We start from the raw sequence: 23052 nt of genomic DNA, 5'->3' as shown, positions 1-23052 counted from the left end.
AGGGTGAAAAGTTGAAAAGTAAAAGTAAGTTGAAAAGTAATAAAACATTTGTACGGCAGAGCAGGGACATTAAAAGTAGGTAGGAGGAGGTAGAGAAAGTAACATACCATTTTCTTTGGGTCCCTCCTGTTCAGCAGAACTGTCCCTGGTTGGGTTGAGAGAGTTCATCTTCCACTAAATTCTGGAGCCCACAGTCAGATCTGATCAGAAATGACTGATATCCTGGTGGAGTTGTGGATAAATTACAACTACACACTCTTCTTATACCAGAGAGCCTGGGGTGGAGCCGGTAACTGCTTTGAATGATTGGACAAAGAGAACAATACAACCATCGCTCCACCAATAACAACCTAACATACTTCTATACGCTCCTCCCCCAGACATGCTCCATCCATGCAACCTTCTAGAAACTGTTGACTTTCTGTTACAAGAGAACATAGAGCATCCATTTGTAATCTTCATGCAATTCCAATATGTCTTAATTCCTATAAGATTAATATAAAATATATGAATATGACACTCTGTATTTATAAATGCGTATATTATTAAATGCATGTACATTAAACAGACAATCAGTATCTTCAGACTTCAACAATGTTGTATTCACTCATTAATGAATATATGAGTGAATATGAAATAATACTCTCATCAGAGTCAGGTCTTAAGATGGGAAGTACAATGTTCTTCTTATTAACCCTTGTGTCATGGTGAGAGGTCAAGGTGCAACAACTGACCAAATTAGCTGTTTTATTGTCAAGGTTCACATTTGCATTTTTCTGTCAAAGTTATTTTCATTGAAGTATATTTAAGTTTGTTCTATGTTCTAAACCCTGGTGGTGGACTGCTTTGTGAATGTAATTTGATGAATTAAGGTAACATAAGCACATTACATAAATAGTTCACCTCAAACTATCTCTGATATGAAAAGTTAAATGTACCCATACTTTCACCTTTTTCTGTATCACTGCTAACCATTTCTCATGTCCTGCCTTCATTTACATTTACAATAAACAACTCTAGTCATGTCCTTGTGTGGACGAGTCTCTCTCATCTCAATCTTGCTATTGAAGCAGAGCCATTAAGATAGAAAGGCCATTCAAGTTCCTATTTTACACGATTGCTCCAAATTCCTTCAGAACAATACAACCTGGTGTGGTCAAGGAATAATTGCTTGCTATATTCTGTTCAAAGTCTTCATTGTACATCACAGCATCTTTATTTATTTGCCAAACATCTTGTGTTCTCTAGAATTACAAGGTCTTTAGAAATATCTCCCTCACACACTTCACACCTGCACTGCAACATTCCTTTTGTCTTGTGAATGATGCTTAGCTGTCTTTAGAAAATGACCTATATCCATGCAAATATGGTCATTGGTTACATGATGTGTCACTGTTTCTCCAGGTGGCCCTGGTGTGTGAACGACTGACAGGAATAATTTGACCCCACATAACAGGCTTTTGTGGATTAACATGGTCATATCGTGTTTCCAGAAGAACATTTTGGAATGTTAAAGTTACTCATGTGTATATTATATAGGGGAAATCAAGGAAGGGCAGCCATCAGAGAGCTTCATGCTCAAAGTTAAATGAGTTTTGTCAGTTCTGTCAAAAATATGTAATTTTTACCTTAATTTATTTCACTATAAAATATATGAATATGACACCCTGTATGTATAAATGCGTATATTATTAAATGCATGCACAGTAAACAGAATATCAGTATCTTCAGACTTCAACAATGTTGTATTCACTCATTATGAAATAATACTCTCATCAGAGTCAGGTCTTAAGATGGGATGTACAATGTTCTTCTTATTAACCCTTGTGTCATGGTGAGAGGTCAAGGTGCAACAACTGACCAAATTAGATGTTTTATTGTCAAGGTTCACATTTGCATTTTTCTGTCAAAGTTATTTTTATTGAAGTATATTTAAGTTTGTTTTATGTTCTAACCCCTGGTGGTGGACTAAATACATTAAGATCATGTGATGTACAATCACACATAAACAGAGCATAACAAACACTTGTTTCTTCACCAAAGCTGCTTCTATCTGGTTCTGTTGTTCTGATGGAATTTTGAGCAATCATGTGCAAAAAAGGTTTCCATAGAGAAATGAATAACAAGAGGACGTAGAGAGAGACTCTCACACATGAGGACATGGATAAAGTTGTTCATTGTACATGTAAATGGCAGCAGGACATGTAGAATGAATAGCAATGTCCTTAGCAGTGACCCAGGATATCATCATTTGGAGATGTGATGCTCCATTCACTTCTTGTTTAACTTATTACTGAAAAAGACTGTATCTCAGCCCCTGAGCTCCTTTTTTACTATGTATTTTTGGCTGGCACAGTATGCAATTATTGTTTTTATTTCATTGGTACTGAATGACCAAACTGAGTAAAATGTATTCCACATTGACCAAATTAGAATTTATCTCCAGTGTGAATTCTCTCGTGTGTTTTAAGGTTGGACATTTGAGAGAAGTGTTTTCCACACTGATCACATACATAGGGTTTTTCTCCAGTGTGAATTTTCTGGTGTGTTTTAAGGTTGATCATTTGAGAGAAGTGTTGTCCACACTGATCACATCCATAGGGTTTCTCTCCAGTGTGAATTCTCTGGTGTGTTTTAAGGTTGGACATCACAGAGAAGTGTTGTCCACACTGATCACATCCATAGGGTTTCTCTCCAGTGTGAATTCTCTGGTGTGTTTTAAGGCTGGACATTTGAGAGAAGTGTTTTCCGCACTGATCACATCCATAGGGGTTTTCTCCAGTGTGAATTCTCTGGTGTGTTTTAAGGGTGGACATCACAGAGAAGCGTTTTCCACACTGATCACATCCATAGGGTTTCTCTCCAGTGTGAATTATCTGGTGTTTTTTAAGGTTGGACATATCAGAGAAGTGTTGTCCACACTGATCACATCCATAGGGTTTCTCTCCAGTGTGAATTCTCTGGTGTTGTTTAAGGGTGGACATGTGAGAGAAATGTTGTCCACACTGATCACATCCATAGGGTTTCTCTCCAGTGTGAATTCTCTTGTGTTTTTTAAGGTTGGACATATCAGAAAAGTGTTGTCCACACTGATCACATCCATAGGGTTTCTCTCCAGTGTGAATTCTCCGGTGTTGTTTAAGGGTGTACATGTGAGAGAAATGTTGTCCACACTGATCACATCCATAGGGTTTCTCTCCGGTGTGAATTCTCTGATGTATTTTAAGTTTGGATATGTAACTGAAGCGTTGTCCACACTGATCACATCCATAGGGTTTCTCTCCAGTGTGAATTATCTGGTGTTGTTTAAGGTTGGACATCACAGAGAAGTGTTGTCCACAGTGATCACATCCATATGGTTTCTCTCCGGTGTGAATTCTCTGATGTATTTTAAGTTTGGATATGTAACTGAAGCGTTGTCCACACCGATCACAGCAGTGTCCTTTTGGTTTAGCCAAGCTTCTTTGTCCATTCACTGCCGGTAGCACAGGTAAGCCAGGCTGATGATTCAACCCTGGATTGCAGAAAAACAAAGGAAATATGGTTGAGAGATGGGAATGGAGTACAAATGTACAACTTAATTAAATAAAGCTACCATAGACAATTGGAAGTTAACCACCATCCGACCATGGTGTACATATATATATATATATATATATATACTGTTGTCCCCAAGGCGATAAAGCAATAGAGAAGCATATACAGATACATAATCAACAGCTACGCGCAACGCATAAGAGACAAGTATTGAGACTGCTTAATTTAGTTAAGCAGTCAAAAAGTTGAAAAGTAATAGTAAGTAATAAAACATTTGTACGACAGAGCAGGGACATTAAAAGTAGAAAGGAGTTAGAGAAAGTAACATACCATTTTCTTTGGGTTCCTCCTGTTCAGCAGAACTGTCCCTGGTTGGGTTGAGAGAGTTCATCTTCCACTAAATTCTGGAGCCCACAGTCAGATCTGATCAGAAATGACTGATATCCTGGAGGAGTTGTGGATAAATTACAACTACACACTCTTCTTATACCAGAGAGCCTGGGGTGGAGCCGGTAACTGCTTTGAATGATTGGACAAAGAGAACAATACAACCATCACTCCACCAATCACAACCTAACATACTTCTATACGCTCCTCCCCCAGACATGCTCCATCCATGCAACCTTCTAGAAACTGTTGACTTTCTGTTACAAGAGAACCAAGAGCATCCATTTGTAATCTTCATGCAATTCCAATATGTCTTAATTCCTATAAGATTAATATAAAATATATGAATATGACACTCTGTATTTATAAACGCGTATATTATTAAATGCATGCACAGTAAACAGACAATCAGTATCTTCAGACTTCAACAATGTTGTATTCACTCATTAATAAATATATGAGTGAATATGAAATAATACTCTCATCAGAGTCAGGTCTTAAGATGGGATGTACAATGTTCTTCTTATCAACCCTTGTGTCATGGTGAGAGGTCAAGGTGCAACAACTGACCAAATTAGCTGTTTTATTGTCAAGGTTCACATTTGCATTTTTCTGTTATTTTCATTGAAGTATATTTAAGTTTGTTCTACGTTCTAAACCCTGGTGGTGGACTGCTTTGTGAATGTAATTTGATGAATTAAGGTAACATAAACACATTACATAAATACTGCCCTGCCAAGGTAAAGAGCAGTAACTGAGTCATTCCACGAATTCGGTACACTTTGCACTTTTTTTTTTTGAAAAATCGATGGAAACAAATTACTTTTTTGAATAGCCCACACCATTAAGGACATATTTAACATGCAGAAAAACATATTTTCCCATCTCAGGCATTACATTAATATTTTTATATGGAATAATATATGTAACAGGGTTGAAATTCATAACGGGGTTGAGTGGAACGGGGTTGAGATTTTTTACTCAAGATGGCCATAACTCTACCTGTGATGATTAAGAGGAGACCACATGGCATGCATGACATTAGTCAATCACATATATTGCTGAAATGACAAAGGCAATTTAAAATAATAATAGTTTTCTATCTTTATTTCATGTAACAGGGTTGAGTTGTTATGCTTTACGACCACGCTTTGAAAGTATAAATGACCCTAAATAGCTGTATAAGAAGTTCGAAATGTTCCTCTTTCTGCAGCATCTTGCTCAGAAGACTTGTAGAATGCCATCACATGTTGTTGATGCCACTAAAGGGTCAGTTTATACTTTTTACAGAGAGGAGAATGACTTGTGTAACGGGGTTGAGTGTGACAGAGCTATATAACGTGATTTTAATGATAAATCAACTATTTATTAAAAAACGAAACATGACTAGCAATAGAGTACATTGCTGGTTTTATGTGAATAATATAAGTTATGGATTATTCTACACTTTTAGTAGTCATATCTGAAGGCCAATCTCTCTATCGGCCATTGGGGACATGAAAAATGGGCAAATTTAGGCGGTGTCTACTGTAGAAAAGGCAGATAATTTCAGATATAAAGATAAAATATATAATATTTTTACACAATAGTAAAGGGAACATGTCAATTGATTCTAAAAAGCTTTTAAAATTTGATTTTGGTGACCCGATGGATACAATACACTTAAAAAGGTCAGAGGGGACTGCAAAGTGTACCGAATTCGTGGAATGACTCAACTACGTTTTGGGACACGCCGACTTATTTTTGTATCCCAAAGGTCAAATTAGCCTTTGTGATTTTGGGGGATAAACAATTACCTCAAGAACAGATGCAAAATTAGTGTAATATCACTTATATGCCGATATCTCATTTGGCTGACCAGTTGAATCACTTTTAAACCCATTTTTCAGTGTTTTTTTTTCGTAGTTACTGCTCTTTACCTTGGCAGGGCAGAATAGTTCACCTCAAACTATCTCTGATATGAAAAGTTAAATGTACCCATAATTTCACCTTTTTCTGTATCACTGCTAACCATTTCTCATGTCCTGCCTTCATTTACATTTACAATAAACAACTCTAGTCATGTCCTTGTGTGGATGAGTCTCTCTCATCTCAATCTTGCTATTGAAGCAGAGCCATTAAGATAGAAAGGCCATTCAAGTTCCTATTGTACACGATTGCTCCAAATTCCTTCAGAAAAATACAACCTGGTGTGGTCAGGGAATAACGGCTTGCTATATTCTGTTCAAAGTCTTCATTGTACATCACAGCATCTTTATTTATTTGGAAAACATCTTGTGTTCTCTAGAATTACAAGGTCTTTAGAAATATCTCCCTCACACACTTCACACATGCACTGCAACATTCCTTTTGTCTTGTGAATGATGCTTAGTTTAGAAAATGACCTATATCCATGCAAATATGGTAATTGATTACATGATGTGTCACTGTCTCTATGTGTGAACAACTGACAGGAATAGTTTGATCCCAAATAACAGGCTTTTGTGGATTAACATGGTCATGTTGTGTTTCCAGAAGAACATTTTGGAATGTTAAAGTTACTCATGTGTATACTATTTAGGGGAAATCAAGGAAGGGAGCCATCTGAGAGCTTCATGCTCAAAGTTAAATGAGTTTTGTCAGTTCTGTCAAAAATATGTAATTGTTACCTTAATTTATTTCACCTTCTCTTTTAGTCTTTAGTCTGGTCTGATTCTCTACAGAACTGTTGTTATTGTTGTACAGTCTTACATTATGTGTAAAACTGTACAACTGTGTCTCTCACATAACAGACATTGCAGGTCTAAACCCTAGTGGTGGTGGACTACTAGAGAATGACACATGATTGCTGAAGTTACCATACATAGTTCACCTCAAACTATCTCGGATTAGAAAAGTAAAAATGTAAACCATATTGAGAACCATTGAAATATATAGGCCATTAAAGTTCCTATAGAAACCTCAATTGCACATGTTATGATTTTTCAGAATTCCTTCAGAACAATACAACCTGGTGTACTGAAGGAACAATTATTTGCTATATTGTGTTCATACTCATAGTGTCATTGTACATAACAGCATCTTCATTTATTTTTGCTAAACATAATATGTTCTATATAAGTACACAGTATGTTATTGCTTCCCTAACACCAAGTGTCTTCCATGTGATTACATTAAATTGCCAGAAACACGGTAAAGCAACACTTTGCAAGCTGCATCTTGACTTTAAATGTGTATTACAAACAAGATAAAAAAAGACACAGCCTATACAAATAGTCCATTGTGAGTGTATATAATGTCCACTGGTATAGTTTAGAAGTAGTCACAGTATAGTAATAGTAGTAATCATTCAAGTGTTCAATTGTTCAATCATTTTACTGCTGTGTGTACGTTAACTACAGTATTACTCTGTAGAGGAAACAGTTCATGGCCAGGTTCTTAGCCACAGCAATTAAGGCACACTGTGTATTTGACACATTATCCAGAATGTATTATTATTTTTTGGCTGGCACAGTATGCAATTATTATTTTTTATTTCATTGGCACTGAATGAGTTAACTGAGTAAAATGTATTCCACATTGACCAAATTAGAATTGATCTCCAGTGTGAATTCTCTGGTGTGTTTTAAGGCTGGACATTTTGAGATAAGTTTTTGCAAAAGTCGGCCTCATGGTGGCGCTATGACAAGCTGATCTGAAAAATGTGGGGCAGAGGTTCCGCTGTGTTATCCAGGGAGTGTGTGTGCGCAGTTTCACAGCGACCGGGCCAACGGTGGCGGAGATTAGCTGGTCGCAGACGGACGGATGGACGGATGGACGGATGGACGGACGGACGGACGGACGTACGGACTGACACGGGGCAAAACATACTCTCTCGCCATGCCTTTCGGCCTGGCGGAGACAACAACGTACAAGATTGTAAAGCAAAACCTAACAAGGAAACAAGCAAGCAACATGACTTCAGGATCAAGGAACACAACTGAAAAGCAAAACACTAACTACAACAGGAAAAAAACAAATATAAGAAAACACAACAGGGAGACAGAGCATATGTCACAGATCGTGACACAGACAGACATAACGCCGTCCAACCTGGTTAGCAACGGTAATGAAGAGACCCATTTTAGTTTCGCTGAAATTATTTAATAATATATGCAAATTATCTTAAGAAAACAATCTGATGAAAACACTGAGCACTTTGTGACGATGGCATGTGTGAATGCAGGCTCTTAATAACAAATATCGCCCAATCAAATGCATTCAAGCGACCCTAAAATGACAATTAGTTAATAGGCTCTATTCACAGCAGCCATATTATGAAAACATTCACAGGTGTTACCAATGATACTAATGAAGGCTCTGTTCCATTCTGGTCAAACAGAGTCAGGGTGCTGATATTGTGCATGTTGGCTGACTGGAAACACTCTGTTACACCAGTGGGTCTATAGTTGGGGTCCAGGGACCCTCATGGGCTTCCAAATGGCCCCTTACAGGTGTGTAACTCTCAGAGTTATGGGGGTTGTAGAAACCACTGTGCTACACTAAATGGAACAGAGCCTTCATTAGTATCATTGGTAACACCTGTGAAGGAAGTGATAATACGCTGCTGTGCATAGAGCCTATTCCCCTGTTTCCTAGGCTTTTTACTTCCTGTGTGTGTTCCACTTCCTGTCGATTTGATCCAATGAAATCCAATGAAACTGGTCAGATGACAGGTGAATAACGGCTGCATGAACTAATAGTTGTTGTTCACATAGAGGAAGAGGAGCACCATAGAGAGAATAGAGAGCAGATGAAGCATTGCAGTGCAGATAAATGATCTCTAAAGTCAGTTTGCCAACCGACGACTGGGTTCCCTCTCTCTCAAGCGGTGGTGGAAAGTAACTAAGTTTGTTTACTTAAGTACTGTACTTAAGTACAATTTTGAGATACTTATACTTAACTGTTTTTCCAATGTTCAACACTTTTACTTCTACTCCACTACATCTCAGAGGCAAATATTATACTTTTACTCCACTACAAGTATTTGAAAACTTTAGTTACTAGTTACTTTGTAAAACCAGTTTCAGACCTATAATATAACTTGTCTCTTTTACTATTTTTGAATACTGGTACTTTTACTTGTAACAGAGTATGTTTACATCGCAGTATTGATACATTTACTTAAGTAAAACATGCGAGTACTGGTCTCAAGATACCATACCATGAAAAGTTGCAAAAGGTTAAACATTCTGGATGTCAGCTTTATAAAAACAGGCTTTTTTCCCCTCATCCTCAGCTAGACAGTCAGTCAGTAATGTTATGCTTTAAAGATGTTCTTTTAGTTTCTCTTTAGTCGATGAAAAAGCACTCGAGTGTCTCGTTATACTGCCAAGCAATTTGTTAGAGGAAAAAAACAAAAGCGAGCCAAGTAAGTGGGAGAGTTTCTGCTTGCTTTCTGTTCCTTTCAAATGGCCTCTGGCAGTTCTACTGATGGGGTTCACAACAGTCTCTGTTCCACTGCCAAAACAAAGTGGCCTGAAAATCTCTGTTTCAATTTTTTCGTGTTTTCCTCCAAAAAAGCCACAATGTTAGTCTCACGTCTGACTCATTAGCCCTGCCAGGCCGGAAAGGCTGGGAGACAGAGATAAAAGCTTCTGTGTGTGTGTGTGTGTGAGAGTGTGTGAGTGTGTGTGTGTGTGTGTGTGTGTGTGTGTGTGTGTGTGTGTGTGTGTGTGTGTGTGTGTGTGTGTGTGTGTGTGTGTGTGTGTGTGTGTGTGTGCGCGCGTGTGTGCGCATGCGTGTGTCTATGATCAATGACAATGTCATGGAAAAAGCTGATCTACAGTACAAGCACACTACTCTTTGCATCGCGATGTGTTATGAGCTTGTTGGTCTGCTATTTTTTGGCAGATTTGTGTATTTTGTGTATTTTTGGCAGAATACACAGATCCGATCTGATCGGCAGTCCTACAGATCAGATTTAATAACAGAGTGGACAGTAGGTCCTACAGATCAGATTTAATAACAGAGTGGACAGTAGGTCCTAAAGATCAGATTTCATAACAGTGTGGACAGTAGGTCCTAAAGATCAGATTTAATAACAGTGTGGACAGTCAGTCCTAAAGATCAGATTTAATAACAGTGTGGACAGTAGGTCCTAAAGATCAGATTTAATAACAGTGTGGAGTCAGTCCTAAAGATCAGATTTAAGTGTGGACAAGCCAAACACGTTGTATCATGGGCCTTAAAAAGCAGTACTGGGAGTGAGATTTAATGAAGCTATATTGAGCTGAAATCCCTTCAGATCTCTAAGTTAATCACCAAGTTTTGTTTTTGTGTGTGTGTGTGTGTGTGTGTGTGTGTGTGTGTGTGTGTGTGTGTGTGTGTGTGTGTGTGTGTGTGTGTGTGTGTGTGTGTGTGTGCGTGCGCGTGTGTGTGTGCGTGCGTGCGTGCACCAGTGGTGTAAAGTAACTGAGGTATTTGTACTTTACTTGAGTAGATCCAATTTCCAATACTTTTACTTGTAGATCTTTTTTTTTTTTTTCCAAAAGATGTTTATACACTTGAAGACTTGAAATGGGACATTCTGCATAATGACTACTTTTACTTTTGGTATTGTAAGTACATTTTAATGCCAATACTTTTGTACTTTTACTCAAGTACATTTTGAATTCCTGACTTTTACTTGTAACTGAGTGTTTCTATATTGCAGTATTGATACTATTACTTCAGTAAAAAATGTAGTACTTTTCCCACCACTCCCGTTGCACATTGCAAACCTGGAGGCGATAAGCGCTGTGTTTGAGTCATGTACAGCATTCATCAGGTACACTGTTTGGCCACATTGAGCATGCATACAGCTTATGGCCTGCTGACGGCTTAGTGCGCCACTCAAATATGGAATAAAATTGCATATTTGTATTCCATGTGTGTGGGTGTGTTTTCAGATAAAAATGTGTTTAGGGTTGAGGAAACCATGCATTATAGCAGTGGTTTTCAACCTTTTTTCATGCCAGGGACCCCTAAATTGATATACATTTGGCCGTGGACCACCATCTGAAAATGTTTTGTGCCAGGGACCCCCAGAAGCAAAGATCTGAGTTAATGTTCTCTTTGAAAAAATAATATATTCAAAGATATGCACACATTTTCAAAAATAGCAGATCTACAAGCTCATAGCGCGGCACTCGGTGCCGCGCTATGAGCTTGTATATCTGCTATTTTTGAATAGCCAAAGCTAAGTGGTCCCCGGACCACTGGTTGAAAACCACTGCATTATAGCATAAAAGTGAAATAAAACTCTGTAAAATCCTCTGTTAATTTAATATGATTTAGTTAAATCCTCTGTTAATTTAATATGATTTAGTTAAAGCTCTATATTGTGATCATTGCTATGTAGCATTTGTTCAGTAAGAGCGAGACGAGTCTCCCTTTCTCTCAAGCACTTAAATAAAACAAAATAATATGTTTTCAGGTCGGGATATCACTTTTATCCCATCTTTTATCCAAGAGAGAACCTCACAAAGCTTCCATTTTATATTATTTCAATTTCGTCTTTGTTTGTTTGTTTGTTTGTTTGTTCCTTACAATTATTCCGCTTCCACCTTAACTTGTTTATTCTGTATCCTGTATGACCTCTTGCAGTTCATGGGGTCAAGTCTTATTATAGGCTTAGAATAACAAGTATAGAATCATTTAATAATATAACCATAAAGAATGAGACATGAACTAGAAAAAGTGCTCCTCGGAGCACAAGTCTCCGCCAGGTCAGGTACATTATTGTGGCCTACTGGTGGCGCTATAATTGGCCAATGTGAAAAGGGTGCCATTTCTTCTTAGGCCTTGCACGACAATCGGAAACTGCATTCATGATTTGAGGCATTTTGTTCCAAAAATGTGGTTTGCTAAATTAGACCTGCTGGTGGCGCTATAACAGGCCAATGTGAAAAGGGTGGCCTTTCTTCCTCGGCCTAGTGGGAATCTGTGGAAAATGTCACGGAAATCGCACACTGTGTTCATGATTTGAGGCATTTTGCTCAAAATGAACCAATCCTGCAAACTTTGGAAGCCAATTTTAGCCAAGTAGGATTATGGGAAATCGGACAGATCCGTGTTGATCACATGGCTATAGAGATACTGGCCCTCATTTATCAACGCAAAGATCACCGCACCTTTCGGCATTTATCAATATATCCTGACGTGGGCTTCATCCTACGGTACGCTGAAATCTCACGTCTGGTCGACCAGTTGTTGACGTTGGCTGCACCCGTTTATTCCATTCTAGACCTGCGGAGCAGCATTGTTTGACTGTCTGAGAGGCATCTGGACACATAATCCACTCATAAATCTGTATATCTACACTAATAAATAATCCCTGTGAAAACATAACATTTTATAAAGTAATTTAAACAAACTGCTTTAACAGTCATTCAGATAAGATTGTAGATCTGTCTGTATTGAAAATAGCAGATCTACAAGCTCACAAGCCAGCGTTGCATCGCGACACGTTGTGAGCTTGTAGATCTGCTATTTTCAAAAATATACGAGCGCTTTTGCGCCGGGAGTCCCGCGGTCGGGACCCCCGGCCACCTTTTCATGGACAGTGAGGTCTACAAAGTTACAGTAGCTTGTCCTATGTTATGGAGTTATGTCATAGAGAGTTATGTAGGCTACACAACTTGGCTGGGCGTGTCTGTGTGTGTGTGTGTGTGTGTGTGTGTGTGTGTGTGTGTGTGTGTGTGTGTGTGTGTGTGTGTGTGTGTGTGTGAGAGAGAGCGAGAGAGCGAGAGAGAGAGAGAGAGCGAGAGAGAGAGAGAGAGAGAGAGAGAGAGCGAGAGAGAGAGAGGCGTGTGTGGCGAGGCGGGGCGAGCGGGGGAAACATGCTTTTTTTGGGTCGTATTCTGGTTCTTCATGTCGTGAAGTCGGGTGTTTTGTGAATATTTAAGGGCGTGTTATTTAAATGACGCTCGTTTTCAGACGTGAGATTTATCAAGGCTGGGACCAGATGTCCGCTCGGATCGGCTGTGTAGGATTCGTTGATAAATGTGACTTCGACGTTGGTGTACGGCCGAATATATGGAAAAATATACGCCGGTTTATACACTGCGTTGATAAATGAGGGCCACTGTGTACCGATTTGCATGTTTTTTGTTCCACCAAGCACCCACATGTGTTAGCCCATATGGGCTTAAGTGGGTTTCTAACTGGGTCTGACGTGGGGTCCAAATGGGCAAATTTATGTCGGAACCATGTGGGCACCACCTGTGTTTGCCTATATGGGCTTGAACTGGGATCTGAATGGGCCTTAAGTGGGTTCCAGCTGGGCAAATTACATGCAACCCATGTAGGCCACACTTGTGTTGGCCCATTTAGGGCTCCATCTGGTTTTGCTCCTGGGTTCCACCAAGTACCCACATGTGTTAGCCCATATGGCCTTAAGTGGGTTTCTAACTGGGTCTTAGGTGGGGTCCAAATGGGCAATTGTATGTCACACCCATCTAGGCATCACCTGTGTTTGCCCATATGGGCTTGAAGTGGGATCTGAATGGGCCTTAGGTGGAGTCAAACTGGGCACGTTTGAGACCCATGTAGATCCCACTTCCAGCAGCCTGTGTGGGTAACATCCGGGCCCTTTGCCAACATGGGTTTCAAGTTGGTCCTGAAGGGATTTAAATAGGAGAATTTAGCAGTATATTGACAAGAACCATGTTTAACTACTGCAAACACAACTTAAGATGTAAAAAAAAAAGTTTAGCAAATGTAAGTTTTACCAGGGTGAAAAAACAATATCAGACAATATATCTTTTGACAATGTTTATTTCTGTTAACTTTAGGCCTGCTTGTTTTTAATTGTAAAAAAATATATATATATATACAAAATGCTTCGGTATTTTTAAAACTGTAAAATATTAAATGTATATATGAAAATAAAGTGCAAAAGCTTTCAGAAATTGTAAAAATAAAAATAAAACTAATAAAATATATATATAAATGAAAATAAAGTGTAGACCGTATTAGTGGGCCAATATGCATATTAAACTCTCGTAAACAATCCCTTTAACTCTCGTAAATTATCATTAAAGTAGAACTCTCGTAAACAATCATTTGTAATGATGTATAAATGTATGTACAAATAACAGTGCAAACTCTTAATAACAATAAACTTTAATGTTCTGGACACAAACTAATGAGGAACCCATATCTCTTAACTCAACTTCAACAAAAGGAGGGTTCTTCTCATGAGGTAGTTAATTATTCCAGCAGAGGGCCATTTCAGCCAACAAATCCTGAATGAGAAACACCACAAACTGTGTGTGTGTGTGTGTGTGTGTGTGTGTGTGTGTGTGTGTGTGTGTGTGTGTGTGGGGGGGGGGGGGGGGGGGGGGCTATTGGGCCTGTGCCTGATTGTCCTGTGTGTTGACTGTGTTTTCGAGGGATCTCCGAGCTCGTACAGCCCGGTTTCCACCACGGTCCCGAGCTCCGGTGAACCATTTGGACACCGCCAACTCTGCCTCCTTCAGGTTTATATGCTGCGTGACGGCGTTCTTCTTTATCGCCCCTAAAAATAAATGACAAGAAGCCAACTAAGTAATGCTGGCTTGATTTTTACATTATGAAACCTTATGAGACAGACATCTTTTCAAAAGTTTTATATCGCTGAGAAATGTGTATGCTTTTTAAAAACAACAGAGTCAAATCTGAGAACAGTTCATGAGAGTTGTACTCCAAGCTATTCACACGGCCAAGTGCTACAGGAAAAATGCAGGATTATGTATAGAACCTGACAGCTAACGTGGCTAAGATGTTCTGATGCATTATTGAGGATTCTTTGCTGAACAGAAAAAGAAAACGGAACAATAATTTTAAATGTCTTGAGCTATGGTGACAATTTAGTTTTCATGTAGAACAACAAAGTTCAGGTGGCACCATCATATGTTATGGAAATAACACAAAATCTAATTTACCATATAGAACCTCAAAAAGTGCCAGTCCTCGGAACTCCTTCTTGCCCATGCGTCCGAGAAGGTTATACTCGAGTGCCAGCTTATTGGTCAGGAGGAACCCCATCATCCTCCTGACACAACCGTCCATGGAAGTCCCCCAATGTCTGCAACCATGGCAACCTGAGTATGATAAAAGTCACAGGAAGGAAATTCTGTATTAAGTGAACAGCTATGATGTCAATGCTCGTTGTGTGCATGCACTCAAAGGGCAGGTTAACAGACTACCAATGTGATAGAAAATACAAGCACATTTTGAAGTGAATAAGAGATTTACAAAATACAAGTACATTTTGAACTGAATAAGAGATTTGAACTTACAACTGCAGACTTAAAGTCATGGTCACCCAGCTTTAAGTTCATGGGCTCGAGATCTGCCACCGTGTCCAGCGGGAACACAGCTCCTTCAGGCAGCTCGAGCGCTGGCAGAGATTGTTTCTCCTTCAGCAGTATGTTCAGCATCTGCCCATGGACCTTCTGAGTGCTCTTTACTTGCTCTAGGAGTCTCACGAGCTGGGTGAACATGTGTTCTCCCATGCCTGGTGCTCGTGGTGCTGGACTCGGGCTGCTCATCGGGGTTCCAGCTGTGGGTGGACTTATTGGGGTTCCGGCTGTGGGTTGACTAGGGGTTCCAGTGCGGTGGCTCATCTGGGTCCCAGTGGGGCGGCTCTGTGTCACAGTTAATAATAATAAACTTCATTTGTAAAGCACCTTTCTTGACATGAAATGCAGCTCAAGGTGCTTACAATTACAGTAAAGTAAAACTAATTTAACGATAAAGCAAAAAAAGGAAAGCAAAATATGAAACAAGTCTTCAGCTGTGCTTTAAAGCTATTTACAGAGGCTGCCTCTTAGGTGTGATGGGAGTTTATTGGGGTGCTCACGTTTGTGGGTTCAGTGGGGCGGCTGATCAGGTTTGCAGTTGGGTGGTTTGCTCTTGGTCTTCCAACTGGGGTGTCCACACTCGGGATTCCAACGGGACTGGGGTTTCTTCTGGGACTCGGGGTTCCTAAACATAATATAACATTTCAAGATGTTAAATTCTCTGTATATTTTATAAAAAGTAACAAAATCTAATTCCATACTTTACATCAGAGGTCTTCAACAGGGGGTCCGGGACCCCTAGGGGGTACTCAGAGTTACTACAGGGGGTCCGCCAAATCTTTGTGTGATTTTTACATTAACCACTTCACCCAAGCATCCCTATTCTGAGGAGAACTTTAGCCAAAAATAGCAGATCTACAAGCACACAATGCCTTGTGCTGCGAGGCGTTGTGCGCTTGTAGATCTGCTATTTTCTGCAAAATGGTTTGGTATAGGGGGAAAAAAGAGCAGACTAAGTGCAGAGTGAAAGGTCAGGTTTACTAAGTATTGTTTAAGTGCATAGTTAAATGTCTGGAAATACACATTAACATGAATCCAACATGATAGTGCTGTGAAAAAAGTCTATGCAGCTGCCGATAAAATCTATGAAAAAATAAATATTTACACAATATATAATGGGGGTCCCTATATAATATATAATGGGGGGGGGGCGGGCAGCTCACTTTCTTGGACAGTGCACGGGGTGGTGTAGGTGGTAGTTGGTCATCATCGAAAGCTTCCGATTCCTCCTCACTCGTGAGCGCCTCCCTCTGTTTTGGCATTGGCCTACATTCAGTTAAAAACATACATTTTAGCAAACATAAAAAAGTAATTTTAAGCAGTAATTCTCAAAATGGAGTCTGGGGACCCCCATGGGTCCTTGAGGGGGTTCCAGAGCATTCCCAGCAAAATGTATTAAAAAAGTACAGACAAGAGGGACAAATCAGTTTAACCATGCATACATCAACCATTTGAAAATTGCTGATCTACATGCTCACAACACGTCGCAATGCAAGGCGTGGTGAGGCGTGGTGAGGTCCACAGCCCCCTTTGGTGTCGTCATCAGAGCAATGGTCACTGAGTTATGGCCATTTGAAGTGTTAAACACTGCTGTAACACTGCTGTAGTGCCCTGTGTGCAATTTCCTTTTTTTTGGGTGTGGTTATTGTAGGATATTATGTGTTTTTTTTTGTTGTTGATTTATTTTAATCCATTTTGCAGTCGGGCGCATAGCCAGAGGCTAAGGGGTCCTTTGCATGCTAACACTAACCGTCTATATGCTTGTGTGAAATACCAGGGCTGGTGTGAATTCAGGTGGACTGAGTAGTGATTGACCACAAATTACAACTCTAAAGCACCAGAGTGAAAAAAACAAACAAGTAAAGAGATAAGCAAACAATCACAGTTAGAAGAGCCCTTGAACTCAGAGTGCTGTTGGCATGTGAAGTGTATGAGATGGTGAATCAAAATCATCTAAGTATATTTAGCTTGCTGCTTAGCAGAAATGGAAATGGTGGCGCTATGACAGGCTGATCTGAAAAATGTGGGGCAGAGGTGGGACTCGGAAGCTCTGATCATAATTAAAATATAAACCGGATGTGAAGCCTCCTCCCCACTTCCGTTTCGTCTATACAGTCGCACAAATGTATCCTAATATAAATCAAAATCATCTAAGTATATTTAGCTTGCTGCTTAGCAGAAATGGAAATTAAAAAATAAAATGCAAAGCTATTTAAAAATATATTTTCGTGAACGGAAGTACACGTTTGAAGGACCATGATAAAGACCTTTAATGTGTTGTAAAACTGAATGTCATGAAACTTTTAATATCTTCCATGTTTCTAACTGTACAGTACTGTGTGAGAGAATTAGAAATTCAACTTTAAAAAAGTTTCCTCTCTAGAGAGATGTTTACTGGTGTTTAATGAGCTCCGCAAGGTCACACAGCAATGGGTGTCTGTTTGTTTTCATCCACAATGAACCTTCAAACTATTTATTTTTCCCTGAGGACACCATTTTAAACCAGTTCCAATTATTAAACAGTTTTGTTTTTCTTTTCTTGTGACTTTAACAAGACCGTTGGGAGCACAGCTATTTTCAAATATTCTTTGTATAACATACTAAAGTGGTTAATGTATGTTTTATAATGTAATAATTGATATCTGCAAAGTAACTAGTAACTAAAGTTTTCAAATAATTGTAGTGGAGTAAAAGTACAATATTTGCCTCTGGGGTGTAGTGGAGTAGAAGTAAAAGTATGGACAATTGGAAATACTCCAGTAAAGTAAAAGTACCTCAAAATTGTACTTAAGTACAGTACTTGAGTAAATGTACTTAGCTACACCACTGGCTGCTGCATGGAGAATGAATGACCTTAGTCTAGCACAGTGGAAACCACTGTGCTAGACTAAATGGAACAGAGCCTTCATTAGTATCATTCGTAACACCTGTGAAGGAAGTGATAATATGGCTGCTGTGCATAGAGCCTATTGCTGTATTCTAACAGTGGAGTGTGCAGTGACAGGTTTGTGACAGTAGGTGGCAGTGTTGTTCTAATATTTAAGATGTTCAAGAGGGACTCCCTGTCTTGAGTATTACAAAACAATACAGTATGAGTGTGTGCAGTGGGGTAAAGTAACTAAGTACATTTACTCAAGTACTGTACTTAAGTACAATTTTGAGGTATTTTTTTACTTTACTGGAGTATTATCAATTTTCAGTACTTTTACTTCTACTCCACTACACCTCAGAGGCAAATGTTGTACTTTTACTCCACTATAATGACTTGAAAACTTTAGTTACTAGTTACTTTGCAGATATAAATTAGTACATTATAAAATATGCATTAACCACTTTAGCTCTGTTTTATACCAAGGCTATTTGAAAATAGCTGATCTACAAGCTCACAACGTGTTGCATCGCGACGCGTCGTGAGCTTATAGATCTGCTATTTTCAAATATGTTAGTACTTTTACTTTTGGTACTTTAAGTACATTTTGATGCCAATACTTTTGTACTTTTGCTCAAGTACATTTTTAATACCAGACTTTTACTTGTAACAGAGTACTTCTACATGGCAGTATTGATACTTTTACTTAAGTAAAACATTTGAGTACTTTTTCCACCACTGGACCTGTGTGTGCATTATTTCATCTGCCTGTATAATATGAATGATTACTTTCATACTGTAAGACAGTGCTTTGTCAACTACATGCAATGAACGGAAATGTAAAGCAGGAACAGCTGGCATAGAATACCTATGCAATTATGCAATTTGCACCTTTCACGTTATCCGTCTGTACTGTTAGAAATTGGTGTATACAAGCATGTGTATAATGTAGACATGTAAGAGTACAATTTAGCTAAATCAATGCAACAAAAACTGAAACACTGCAATGTGTCTTCTTAAAGGGATAGTTCACCCAAAAAAAAAAAGTTTTTTTTTTGTCGCATTCCTAAGCCAATAATTTGATGATCGGCAGAAAGATGCTTATGTCTCTGGTAGGAGACTCAAAGTTGACACTTTGAGTCTCCTAACGGAGCCGCATCAAATTATTGGCTTACGAATGCGACAAAAAAAAATCATGAATTCAAGTCTCCACGGGGTGTGTAATCGATAGGGAAAAAAGTCCTTTTTGGGGTTGAACTATCCCTCTAACTCACTTAAAACGCTGTAAAATCTGCTCTTGGCCAACTAATCCATTCAAGGAGAGTGCCAGTCATTTTAGGTTGTATGTTTGATGTGTCGCTAATCACTCACCAACATACAAAGGAACGTTGAATATTTCCAGATCTGCCCCTGTCGTCCATTATGCAGACCCCTTGCAGCGGCATAATGGGAGACGTGTGTAAGAGTGAAAATCGTCTATTTAACAGATGCAAAGTTTTTTTTTTTTCTCCTACTACTCATCGTGGAGTCTCATGATACTCAAACATGCGCTGAATGTCCCGCATGAGCTACCGCTAATGCAGAACGACATGACGCTGGTTGCTTGTTTCTCAGATTTTGTTCAACGTTCCTTTGTATGTTGGTGAGTGATTAACGACACATCAAACATACAACCTAAAATGACCGTCACTCTCCTTTAACTCATTCACTGATGCACACAGAACCAGGAGATCACGTGATCCCAATATTTACTGCTCCATTCATTTCCTGGTTAACGTATTTGGGAAATCACCTGTATCTGTCGCCATGTATCTGTTTTACTCTGCATTTTTGACGAGACATGCAATTTTCAACGGCCTATGACAAGCGAACAGGGGGTCGCGATGACATTTTGTTTTTCTTCGTGGAAGCACAGTGAAACCCCCCCGTGATTAGCAACAATCATGAGGATCGATCATACTGGACATAAATATTCTGTGACTACTTGAAAAGGTAAGAAAATGGAAAAATGTGTGTGTGTGTGTGTGTGTGTGTGTGTGTGTGTGTGGGGGGGGGGGGGGGGGGGCTATTGGGCCTGTGCCTGATTGTCCTGTGTGTTGACTGTGTTTTCGAGGGATCTCCGAGCTCGTACAGCCCGGTTTCCACCACGGTCCCGAGCTCCGGTGAACCATTTGGACACCGCCAACTCTGCCTCCTTCAGGTTTATATGCTGCGTGACGGCGTTCTTCTTTATCGCCCCTAAAAATAAATGACAAGAAGCCAACTAAGTAATGCTGGCTTGATTTTTACATTATGAAACCTTATGAGACAGACATCTTTTCAAAAGTTTTATATCGCTGAGAAATGTGTATGCTTTTTAAAAACAACAGAGTCAAATCTGAGAACAGTTCATGAGAGTTGTACTCCAAGCTATTCACACGGCCAAGTGCTACAGGAAAAATGCAGGATTATGTATAGAACCTGACAGCTAACGTGGCTAAGATGTTCTGATGCATTATTGAGGATTCTTTGCTGAACAGAAAAAGAAAACGGAACAATAATTTTAAATGTCTTGAGCTATGGTGACAATTTAGTTTTCATGTAGAACAACAAAGTTCAGGTGGCACCATCATATGTTATGGAAATAACACAAAATCTAATTTACCATATAGAACCTCAAAAAGTGCCAGTCCTCGGAACTCCTTCTTGCCCATGCGTCCGAGAAGGTTATACTCGAGTGCCAGCTTATTGGTCAGGAGGAACCCCATCATCCTCCTGACACAACCGTCCATGGAAGTCCCCCAATGTCTGCAACCATGGCAACCTGAGTATGATAAAAGTCACAGGAAGGAAATTCTGTATTAAGTGAACAGCTATGATGTCAATGCTCGTTGTGTGCATGCACTCAAAGGGCAGGTTAACAGACTACCAATGTGATAGAAAATACAAGCACATTTTGAAGTGAATAAGAGATTTACAAAATACAAGTACATTTTGAACTGAATAAGAGATTTGAACTTACAACTGCAGACTTAAAGTCATGGTCACCCAGCTTTAAGTTCATGGGCTCGAGATCTGCCACCGTGTCCAGCGGGAACACAGCTCCTTCAGGCAGCTCGAGCGCTGGCAGAGATTGTTTCTCCTTCAGCAGTATGTTCAGCATCTGCCCATGGACCTTCTGAGTGCTCTTTACTTGCTCTAGGAGTCTCACGAGCTGGGTGAACATGTGTTCTCCCATGCCTGGTGCTCGTGGTGCTGGACTCGGGCTGCTCATCGGGGTTCCAGCTGTGGGTGGACTTATTGGGGTTCCGGCTGTGGGTTGACTAGGGGTTCCAGTGCGGTGGCTCATCTGGGTCCCAGTGGGGCGGCTCTGTGTCACAGTTAATAATAATAAACTTCATTTGTAAAGCACCTTTCTTGACATGAAATGCAGCTCAAGGTGCTTACAATTACAGTAAAGTAAAACTAATTTAACGATAAAGCAAAAAAAGGAAAGCAAAATATGAAACAAGTCTTCAGCTGTGCTTTAAAGCTATTTACAGAGGCTGCCTCTTAGGTGTGATGGGAGTTTATTGGGGTGCTCACGTTTGTGGGTTCAGTGGGGCGGCTGATCAGGTTTGCAGTTGGGTGGTTTGCTCTTGGTCTTCCAACTGGGGTGTCCACACTCGGGATTCCAACGGGACTGGGGGTTCTTCTGGGACTCGGGGTTCCTAAACATAATATAACATTTCAAGATGTTAAATTCTCTGTATATTTTATAAAAAGTAACAAAATCTAATTCCATACTTTACATCAGAGGTCTTCAACAGGGGGTCCGGGACCCCTAGGGGGTACTCAGAGTTACTACAGGGGGTCCGCCAAATCTTTGTGTGATTTTTACATTAACCACTTCACCCAAGCATCCCTATTCTGAGGAGAACTTTAGCCAAAAATAGCAGATCTACAAGCACACAATGCCTTGTGCTGCGAGGCGTTGTGCGCTTGTAGATCTGCTATTTTCTGCAAAATGGTTTGGTATAGGGGGAAAAAAGAGCAGACTAAGTGCAGAGTGAAAGGTCAGGTTTACTAAGTATTGTTTAAGTGCATAGTTAAATGTCTGGAAATACACATTAACATGAATCCAACATGATAGTGCTGTGAAAAAAGTCTATGCAGCTGCCGATAAAATCTATGAAAAAATAAATATTTACACAATATATAATGGGGGTCCCTATATAATATATAATGGGGGGGGGGCGGGCAGCTCACTTTCTTGGACAGTGCACGGGGTGGTGTAGGTGGTAGTTGGTCATCATCGAAAGCTTCCGATTCCTCCTCACTCGTGAGCGCCTCCCTCTGTTTTGGCATTGGCCTACATTCAGTTAAAAACATACATTTTAGCAAACATAAAAAAGTAATTTTAAGCAGTAATTCTCAAAATGGAGTCTGGGGACCCCCATGGGTCCTTGAGGGGGTTCCAGAGCATTCCCAGCAAAATGTATTAAAAAAGTACAGACAAGAGGGACAAATCAGTTTAACCATGCATACATCAACCATTTGAAAATTGCTGATCTACATGCTCACAACACGTCGCAATGCAAGGCGTGGTGAGGCGTGGTGAGGTCCACAGCCCCCTTTGGTGTCGTCATCAGAGCAATGGTCACTGAGTTATGGCCATTTGAAGTGTTAAACACTGCTGTAACACTGCTGTAGTGCCCTGTGTGCAATTTCCTTTTTTTTGGGTGTGGTTATTGTAGGATATTATGTGTTTTTTTTTGTTGTTGATTTATTTTAATCCATTTTGCAGTCGGGCGCATAGCCAGAGGCTAAGGGGTCCTTTGCATGCTAACACTAACCGTCTATATGCTTGTGTGAAATACCAGGGCTGGTGTGAATTCAGGTGGACTGAGTAGTGATTGACCACAAATTACAACTCTAAAGCACCAGAGTGAAAAA

At 39.8% G+C, this 23052-nt stretch overlaps 2 protein-coding genes and 1 long non-coding RNA gene across 3 annotated transcripts in view; 1 reads left to right on the top strand and 2 right to left on the bottom strand.

The window, feature by feature from the left end:
* Positions 1-23052, top strand: part of LOC311059739 — a 206124-nt gene that overhangs the window by 48298 nt on the left and 134774 nt on the right. The window lies entirely within an intron of this gene.
* Positions 14952-15866, bottom strand: LOC311059520 (uncharacterized protein; the record flags this gene model as incomplete). The annotated part of the gene is made up of 3 exons (XM_084077532.1): positions 15770-15866; positions 15207-15554; positions 14952-15008 (listed from the first exon to the last, which is right to left on the bottom strand). Exons 2-3 carry the CDS (start codon positions 15531-15533, stop codon positions 14952-14954), a joined length of 384 nt encoding a protein of 127 aa, XP_083933658.1. The 5' UTR covers positions 15534-15554; positions 15770-15866.
* LOC311059519 (uncharacterized protein) lies at positions 20885-21807 on the bottom strand (the record flags this gene model as incomplete). Its single annotated transcript, XM_084077531.1, has 3 exons — positions 21703-21807; positions 21140-21487; positions 20885-20941 (listed from the first exon to the last, which is right to left on the bottom strand). Exons 2-3 carry the CDS (start codon positions 21464-21466, stop codon positions 20885-20887), a joined length of 384 nt encoding a protein of 127 aa, XP_083933657.1. The 5' UTR covers positions 21467-21487; positions 21703-21807.

Source organism: Gymnoscopelus microlampas (assembly GCF_963454915.1).
Source record: "Gymnoscopelus microlampas genome assembly, chromosome: 14".
In the NCBI taxonomy this organism is placed as follows: Eukaryota; Metazoa; Chordata; class Actinopteri; order Myctophiformes; family Myctophidae; genus Gymnoscopelus; species Gymnoscopelus microlampas.
This window is presented reverse-complemented; position numbering and strand designations above follow the sequence as displayed.